Source organism: Salmo salar, chromosome 07 (genome assembly GCF_965601325.2).
Source record: "Salmo salar chromosome 07, fSalSal1, whole genome shotgun sequence".
Classification (NCBI taxonomy): Eukaryota; Metazoa; Chordata; class Actinopteri; order Salmoniformes; family Salmonidae; genus Salmo; species Salmo salar.
This window is the reverse complement of record NC_138297.1, coordinates 50,036,338-50,045,358: the sequence shown is the minus strand read 5'-3', so window position 1 is coordinate 50,045,358 and position 9,021 is coordinate 50,036,338. Positions and strand designations below refer to the sequence as shown.

Genomic DNA, 9,021 nt, shown 5'->3' with positions numbered 1-9,021 from the left:
GTTTTGGGTCATTGTCCTGTTGAAAAAACAAATGATAGTCCCACTAAGAACAAACCAGATGGGATGGCGTATCAGAACCCAAGCCTTATGTTGAACATCACCTGATTCCAGATTTGCAGAAAAGGAAGTTGCAAATGGTAGTGAATGAACAGGAGGAGGGAGCAGCAGCAATCTGTTCCTGTAATAGACATCTGTTCGGGCAAGATCACCTGGTGCACAAACTAGGACTGCATGGTGAAGTGATTCCATTACAGATGTGTAGGAATCAAAAGGAAGACAGGACAATGGTTGTACAATGCGTGTAGGAAGTAAGCTAAATGAGAAGCGGCACTGTTGATTCTACACAAGGTGTTTTATTGGACTATAGACTGGGGTAAGTCTAGCTCCCCCAGTCATCATCAACTATGCACACAGTGTAATGTTAATTTGGAGCTTAATTAGTCATATTCAAGCATGGATTCATGTTTTTCTAATGAAATAGAAAATACTAGATAGAAATACAGCACTACATTAGATCTGTGTTTTTAAATGGTCAAATATTTATCTAAATCTAAGATGTTGTCTTATCATTTAATTCAAACAGATTGTACCATAATATTCCATTACTATCATAAGATTCAGTTTTCAAAACATTGGAAATGTGTTGGGAATAGGTTGTATAGATTAGGGAGAGGAAACCTTAGGAATTGGTTGTATAGATTATCTATAGACTTATCTATAGTCAGTTTTTCAATGTGAAATTATGAATATGTTTCTATATCTATAAAAAATATCTAGGTCTATTATAATATGCTTACTGGACAGAGGGTTATATTGCACACACTGTGATGACATATGCGATTTAAAGATTAGTGCAAGGATCATGATTATGAAAGTGCTGATGTTTGGGAAAAATATAAGACGTCACTTTTGTACAGACATTGCTCAATGAGACTACTACGTTATTTGGTGACCAATACCTTTAGACAAACATTCAGGTGGAGGTGCACCCCCTTCCTTCCTCCGAGAGAAAGACCCACATCTGCGAATGCTGCGTAGGCTAAAGGATGTGAGCAGGAGTGGCACTTGGGTCCCTTTAAATAGAGCCGTCCTCAAACGTTGGACCATCAGATCAGCTGAAGTTTGCAAACAGCTTGCTGCAGAACTCAAAGCTCCATCCGAAATCTGTGGGATACATTGTCTGTGTTTTGGGGGTAAAAGATGGAAATAACCAAGACATCTGGGATGAGGGACGTCGTCCTTGTGCTCTTACTGGCTGTTCTTCAGGGATTTCGACTAGTAGACGCTCTTCCAAACCCATCACCTCTCCTGGGATCCAACTGGGGGAATCCGAGAAGATACGTACACCTGCAGACGTCTTCAGATGTGAACAATTTCTACCTTGAGATCAGTTTAAATGGCCACGTGAGCAAAACTACACTTCGAAGCTCATACAGTAAGTTCTTTTTACATGTTGGGCGTTTGGATTTGATTGAAATGTAGTTTTAAGTAATTGTCTTTAATCTGCTTCAGGCTAACACAATTAATTTTGTCAACAGGTGTGATTTTATTGAAGGCGGAAACAAGAGAGCGCGTGGCGATACTTGGAGTCAAAAGTAACCGCTACCTGTGCATGGATGCCCTGGGAAACCCTTTCAGCTCTGTAAGTAAATGCCCATTTTCATTGTCCATTGAACTGAAATACATGTTTTCTGTCATATGCCTACCAAAAATGCGCTTTTACGCACGGATTTCAGACCACTTTTATCCAAACACACAGCCAATATAATATCATATTTTTACATTGGTTGAAGTGTTCTTTCAAATAACACTTTGAAAATGAAGTTAATTGATGTACGTTCCTAAATGGTCTGTTTAAGTGAATTCATCAATTTATCTGTTTGCAGACTGTTTGCCTCAAGGAAGACTGTCTTTTTAACCACAAGCTATTGGAAAACCACCGCAACGTGTACTACTCTTACAGAACTGGTATTCTGCTCAACTTGGAAGGGATAAAGCAAGTGTACACTGTGGGTCAGAATATACTGCAAACCTCCCTCTTCCTGTCGGAGAAGAACACCGTGCCGCTGGAGCGCCTCTTGCACCGGGAGAAGAGAAACCGGGTGGTTGACCCTTCTGATCCGTACAACATGCTGGGTCAAACGGAGGAGGACTCCCGGGCAATGCCGCAACTGGATGACACCTTGGAGATGGACCAGGAGGCTGAACTCCCCGAGGGACGCAACATCTCCCGGGAGACCCCCCAGTCTCCCTCCGACGACCCGTGGAACGTGCATTCTCTAAATCCCCCTCCCAGCCCCCGTATCATGAATGGAATGATGGGATAAGAGGACAGGACACTCGAAATAATTGTGCGTCTTTTTTGGAGAAAAAAGGAGTTGAGCTGAAGTCACTTTATTAAATGTTATATAATGCAAGAAGACTGCAAGAAAATACTATTGATATGAAACTTAAACATATTCCATCTAAAATTGGCCCTACTAAAATGTTGAATATGCCAGTAGACCTGCATGTTATAATGCATGTTCTTCAAGTGAGGCGTTTAATTTTAAACGGAAATGAATGGTCCACCCTACAGGATATCAGAACGAATAGAAACGACATGTTATAGATGCTGGCCACGAAAAGCAAGCAACAAAGCCAGTTCGAAGAAAGTTGAAAGCATTTATTTATTTAAATCCATTCATTTATTGTTATTTATAGTATACTATTTATATGGATGCTTAACTGTTAAAGAGTCATTTTGAAAACCTGTTATGAGGAGGCTATGTGTGTGAGGGCTAGTAACATTTATCTTGAAAAAATGTATTATGTTGATGAAGAAAATATGACTTTCCAATTAATTAATTTATATTCTATTTTAGATCAATATTTTAGAACTTCAGGATGAAGAACTGTATACTCACAAGCACTAAATCCTAGAATTCTATGTATGATGCAATCATATAAGTACAGGCTAAAAGTGTGAGGAAGCTCTATGTGTCACATTAAGTGCGTAAGCAGGTTGACCATTGATTGACTCATTCACTTCGAGCTTCCAGTCATTAAGGTTGCGTGTCTCACGCTTCCGCATCTCATTATGGAGAAAATTGGCATCCCTTAGTTTCTGCCAAACCATCATTGTCTAAAAATAAACATTTCCACGTTCTATTTTAGTTTCACTCTCACTAAGTAACATGTTGGAGGTATTTTAGTCAAAGGAACACATTACGGTGACCACTAACCTTTGTCCTTTTTCACTTTGAGGTTAAACCACATTGACCTGGCTGTCACATCTGAGAGGAGCCTTAACAATCTCAGTGGCTGTCATGGGTGAAGGCACGTTTTTTTTAATTGATATACTGTAGATATTTTTCAATATTTCTGAGGCAGTTTATTCAAATATTGCAATATTCCTTCAAAGGCAGAACTGTAATAACACTCAAGTTGAATAAGATTTAAGCAAACACACCCATTCATGTTGAAGGATCAGATTTAGTACAGATGTTTATGCTGCCACTGGTGCCTTTGGAACATTACTCATGGTTGTCTCTGGAACAATCTAGACACAGGTCAGTAGCTGTCGCATAATTTTCAATTGCCCCAGCTCTTTGACCTGTCACGCTCAGCCTGAGCACTGAAAGAAGGTGATTTCTATCAGGTTTTAAACATGAGAAAGTCCACAACTCGGAAGTGGCCCCTCAGGTGATTAAACCGGATATTTCCCAACCTGCAAACATCCACGGGTTCAAATCCTGCTTTGCATAAAGAAATGTCAAGACTTGCACACTCTTTTGCCTCTTATGCAACCTTTAGTGACAATTACATTTGTGCAAGATCAGAGGAAGCTTGTGACCATTTATGAACACTTGAGATACATGGCCATTGAACATGTTAAACACCAATACTGAAGCCTTTTTTTTGGTTGTGATTAATCAATACAATACCAAATAATACTGTAACGCTGTACTGCGTGCATATGAAAATGACAATGTGTAACAATAAAGACAAAAAACTGTCAATGTGTAACCTTTAGCTAGTTTGTAAAAATAAATATCCCCCGCTCCTAGCCATCTTGCAAAAATAGTATTCCAGTGGGACGGCCATGTCTGAGTATAGGTGAACTATGTTTAAACAGTTTTGATACAACTGTCTGATATTATTGTAACTATGTAGCAGTGACAGGTTGCTTGCAGTATTGCTCATGAGTTCATGCATAGCACACCAGTCTCACAGAAAAGACACCAACTTTTGATAGTGTATAATTTATTATCTTGTAATGGACATGGACCACAATAAGAGATAACTCCATTTTGAATTGTAAAGGCTTTAAAAGATACTCACTGACATTCCTCACACTTTTCTGCCTTTGGTATAATATGACAAAAACAATACAATTAAATCTTCGACATGATCGACTTAGTAGTGGAAACAAACCACTACATTATCCACACTAAACATTCCAAACAAGTCCTCATTTCATTGGACTATGACACAGGAAGTGTTTAGTTTCTATAGAAAATTCCATGGATAATTATTGGAAGACCGGGAAATCCACTCATACAGGATATACATACATCTTGCCAATAGTTCTGCAGAATTTGCACTGAGAAATGTTCTACTGTGAAAAGGGTACATTGACAGCTAAAAAGCAAATCATTTACCCTGTATTCCCATAATACTTTGTGTCCTCTACTTCTCAGTGTCATTGTCTGTGGTTGGGTAGTCATTCCATTCTTGTGATACATTTCTGATTACATTTTTCAATAGACCGGGAAAACAGACAAACCTCAATGACAATGGAGCAAAACATTATGTAAAATAGATACATGAAATCACAACAGAGATATGGACCCAACTTCAGACTGATTCAAGTTACACCATCCGACCTCTCAAGCCAACCCACCCCGATCTCTAGCCAAATAAATACACAATCAAAAGAACAACTGAGGTAGTACATTTCTTTGTGTTATTGCCATCGCAGTGCCAGCATCTTTTCTGCTGTTGTTAAACCTGTCAGCATTACACATCATTGTTGGAGTGACAGTGTGTGTGATGAGTCATCATTAAGGACTGGTATAGTGACTCCAAGAACATCAGATAAGGTAGAAGATACCGGTCTTCAAAATCTATCCACTTTGGGGCACTTCCAATACATATGCATAAGAGCCTAGGTCACCATGGTTACATATGTCACACAACGTGGAGGTTACTTAAAAGGTTTTAAAACAGGCGAAGATATAAACTGTGTGCAAAAATGCTTCATTTATTTACTGTGTATAAAATTAAAAAATAATAAATTGGTGATTAGGGTTCTTCAATGACCTTACTAAAATCTCCCCCCAACTCATATGAAATAGTAGACAGGTCACTGTCCCAGATATTCTTTACTTTTAGTGGTTTGTTAGCTACAGTAAATAATATTTAAACAGAACAGAGTAGTGACTAAACCTTTTGTGTTGCCTTGTCTATCTTTAATGTGTGATGTAACATATGTTACGGGAGGTCAAGTGGTCCTTCCTGTTGGTGAAAACACAGCGGACAGCAGAGAGCGTCAGGCCAGACTCACTGGGAGACACGGTGAGGACAAAGCGGCTGATGCCTGTGTTGGGGCAGGCTGACAACACCTTGGACATCTTCAGGCCCTGGGGCAGAGAGCACTGCAGGTCCTCCACAAAATGTCTCACAGCCACGCGGATGTAGGCCCCGTGGCTCACCACCAGGGCATGGAGAGGGACACCCTCCATCCCGTCGTCAGGCAAACCAGCCAGGGGCCCATCTGTGCCAGACTCGGCTGCACTGGCCCCAGCCTCTGTCCCTACAGCGGCAGAACTCTGTCCTGAGCAGCCATGGTCATCAACCATGCGCTGGTAAAGCGACTTCAGAAACTTCTTGCATCGCAGCCTTACCTGGAGGGAGACATAGACACACCTTAAAATTATTCAAGGACTAAAATAATACTCATCTCCTTAGAAGAAAAAAAATCTATTAATGATGTGTTGAACTTCTGCCTTGAAGTTCCGAGTTGAACCCCTGCATAGCACTGTTGGCCATGGAATCCAGCTCTGAGCTGTTGGCAGCTAGCCAACAGCAGGACCAAAGGGAAAGCTGATAAAATGTTCAGATCACAGACTAACCTGTTCCAAGGTCTCCCCTCCAGGAGGAGTATAGTCTCGACACGACTGGCCGGCTGCGTTAGCCATGTTCTTCAGATCCTCCTTGGGCCGTCCTTCTGCGATCCCAAAACCCTGTATGATTGATGAACCACTTTGATGATAATTTTCTATGCATTTTATTTGAATGTCAAACTCTAGGGTCCCTGTCGAGGTAGACTGGGCTGGATCAATTGTATACTACATACATGCAATAGGAGGCATATGAAAGACTTACCCTCTCTCTGAGTAAGGGGTCAAAGACCATTTCAACGCCCGAGGAGTGAACATTGTTCCTCATAATGATTTCTGCAGTCTGACAAAGGATAAGGATGTGTGAACAATGACAGCATTGTCTTAATCTCCGCACTCACAACCAAATCAGCTACTAGGCCATCACGAGAAACTAACATTACTTCTAGTTCTACCCGCTGACATTTCTCATATCCTGTAGTCTATATCTGTGGTTTAACATATCCTCTGCTCTCTTCCCTCCTTCACAGTAACATATACAATGGAGAAGTTTTGTTCCAGGAATTATTGAAGTGACTTTGTCTTATCTGAGTGTTTCTCACTGAAAAGGTGTTGTAGTAGGGAATCATTTTACTTTGACATCAGTTGCCAACATCTCCTGCCATTTTCTGCTATTGAACGGCAGTGACAGTGTAGCCAGGGCCCACAATTAAATGTCGCACACTGGGAATCTAAACTAAACAGAGGTTACATCCTACATCTGCTATGGATTGTTAATCTTTCTGTTGGTCACCTAACCTTGTTCCCAGGCTCAATTGCTACATAGAGCCAGCTGGGTGGATGAGATTAGTGGTCACCTAACCGTAACCTAAGTCGACATCACATGTGACACCAGTGGCATCTCAGGAAAACTCACCTGTCTGGCGCGCTGCAGGTTACTGACAAACACATTGGAGAACCTGAGCTCTCTGAGGTACAGTCCCGCAGCCTCTGCCTGCTGGAGCCCTGGCTCTGACAGGGAAGTGTCCACCCCCTGACCTGACAGCACAAGACCAACAGGTATACACACTTAGAAAACCAGTTGGATAAGGGATTAGTCAGTGTTTGTGTGAGTGATCTTTCTTTTAACATTCCCCCTCAAGTGAACATGGTTTATAGCTAGTTCTTACAGCCTTTGGTTTTAAATCACACAGGATTCCCGAGTGAAGGTCATTACTGGTCAAGGTTGGAATGTTTACAAATGACAACATACCTTGTAGCAACTTCTCCTTGTTGTATTGTGTCTCCCCACTGTGAAAGTGAGAAGATAATCATTTAGAAAATTACATACACAGCATTTTTCTAAGGATACACAGTGTCAGGGAAATTCTAGAGGTGCACAAATATCTTAAACGTTAACGTTAGTAGCTTTGATCGCTTGCATGTCTTTCAAGGAGGCTGCATGTGAGAGAGGCTTTATATGCGGTCTATGGAGAGAGGACACTCAGGGTGACACTGCTTCGATATGGTGGCAGAATAAGAAACCTATGGACTTAGCTAGGCAGCCGCTTTGGCACAGAATAATAATGTTAGATGATACATTTGATTTGAATAGGAAACACGCTTGCTAGCTAATATTGTCGGCAACGGACAGCTTCGCTTGAAGTGGTTCAATAGGGTTGTCACGTATGCAGAAGCCTACGTACATTTTATAAAATATATTATACATACAGCATCTAAACAGCATACAAAACAGAAAGGTGGTGGTATTTACTTACTGTCTAACAACGGTCAAGCTAAATGTAAGCATTTTAGGCTATTCCAAAAGACGTTCTGCCACCTTTCTTGCTCAATGTTTACGGGTTTCTTCCTAGTTCTATGACACGTGGACGTGACGTGACAAGGTCTACTCTAACAGACCAATGGCATTGCAGAAGGTGAAAAATGAATAATAAACGTTCTCGTTAACAAGAAATACAAATGTTACTCTTATTAAGATTGTTCCCCGATCAAACACAATGATTTGAACAACTGAACAGTTCTTAGAACATTGTTGTCTAGAATAATCATTAAATGAACACTAAATGTCTTTCGTGATGTGAAGATACCAGTTTTGTATGGGGACCCTGAATTAATGGTAAAATTATCCGAATTGGATTGCCTGTCTACCAGCCATTGGTGTGTAATGGTACCTGATAAATGTAGCCTATTAATTGAAGGGAGGGAGTTTAAGGATGCTTGCAACTGAAAAGGTACAAAACCATTCAATTTGAGTTGTATATATTTTCTTCAACAACATAGGTTGTTTACCACTCTGTATATTTTATAATCTAAATGAAAGCTGCTATATAGTACTTACTCATTACTAGTATGTCACCCCTGATGATTCAGTACTGTAATTGTTAGTGAGAAGATATAATACCCAAACAACTGGTGCTTTAGTGTTCATTTCCAAAACTCTATATGTCAAATATGCAAAGAGAATTGTAAGAAGTGTGAAGAGGTATGTGACTCTGCAATTTAAACCATACCATGCAGCCAAGAATTTGTAGGTTCAAATATCATCTTGTGTGTGCGTTCGTGTACGTTTCTGCAACTCTCGATGTCAAAATTACAAAGAGTATAAAAAGTGTGAAGAAGTCTGTGGCTCTGAGGTTAAAACCATACCTTGCACCTGAGAGTTGAAGGTTCAATCCTCTACTCTTACACTTCAGTGTGGATTTCTGCAACTCTTAATGTCAAACATACAAACAGAGGAAGAAGTGTTAACCTTTCACTGCAGTGGGCAGTATCAGTGTCACGCAGTGTTTCTTGGTAGTCTTAAACAAATCTACTTTGAAACAAAAGTATACACCTCACACACATGGTTATGACCTTAAAAAAAGAAAAAAAAATCTCTATCAGATAGAGTTGAAATTATGTAAAATATGAATACGAT

The 9,021-nt window shown here is 40.3% G+C and overlaps 2 protein-coding genes across 2 annotated transcripts; one reads left to right on the top strand and one right to left on the bottom strand.

Annotated features, from left to right (window-relative positions):
* Positions 1-992: 992 nt before the first annotated feature.
* LOC106609463 (fibroblast growth factor 23) lies at positions 993-2,754 on the top strand. Its single transcript, XM_014208327.3, has 3 exons — positions 993-1,435; positions 1,539-1,642; positions 1,887-2,754. Exons 1-3 carry the CDS (start codon positions 1,201-1,203, stop codon positions 2,325-2,327), a joined length of 780 nt encoding a protein of 259 aa, XP_014063802.1. The 5' UTR covers positions 993-1,200; the 3' UTR covers positions 2,328-2,754.
* A 1,474-nt stretch (positions 2,755-4,228) lies between these two features.
* On the bottom strand, positions 4,229-7,988 carry LOC106609462 (fructose-2,6-bisphosphatase TIGAR B). Its single transcript, XM_014208326.3, has 6 exons — positions 7,862-7,988; positions 7,357-7,394; positions 7,021-7,142; positions 6,370-6,447; positions 6,117-6,227; positions 4,229-5,888 (listed from the first exon to the last, which is right to left on the bottom strand). The coding sequence occupies exons 1-6, from the start codon at positions 7,891-7,893 to the stop codon at positions 5,454-5,456; spliced, it is 816 nt and encodes a 271-aa protein (XP_014063801.1). The 5' UTR covers positions 7,894-7,988; the 3' UTR covers positions 4,229-5,453.
* Positions 7,989-9,021: the final 1,033 nt, after the last annotated feature.

Excerpts from the sequence above, each read along its gene's own strand:
- LOC106609463 (XM_014208327.3), top strand. The coding sequence starts at position 1,201 with ATGGAAATAACCAAGACATCTGGGATGAGGGACGTCGTCCTTGTGCTC. Across the intron at positions 1,436-1,538 it reads TACACTTCGAAGCTCATACA|GTGTGATTTTATTGAAGGCG; the intron begins GTAAGTTCTTTT and ends TTTTGTCAACAG. Across the intron at positions 1,643-1,886 it reads TGGGAAACCCTTTCAGCTCT|ACTGTTTGCCTCAAGGAAGA; the intron begins GTAAGTAAATGC and ends ATCTGTTTGCAG.
- LOC106609462 (XM_014208326.3), bottom strand. The coding sequence starts at position 7,893 with ATGCTTACATTTAGCTTGACCGTTGTTAGACA. Across the intron at positions 7,143-7,356 it reads CAAGGAGAAGTTGCTACAAG|GTCAGGGGGTGGACACTTCC; the intron begins GTATGTTGTCAT and ends TTGTGCTGTCAG. Across the intron at positions 6,448-7,020 it reads ACCTGCAGCGCGCCAGACAG|ACTGCAGAAATCATTATGAG; the intron begins GTGAGTTTTCCT and ends ATCCTTTGTCAG.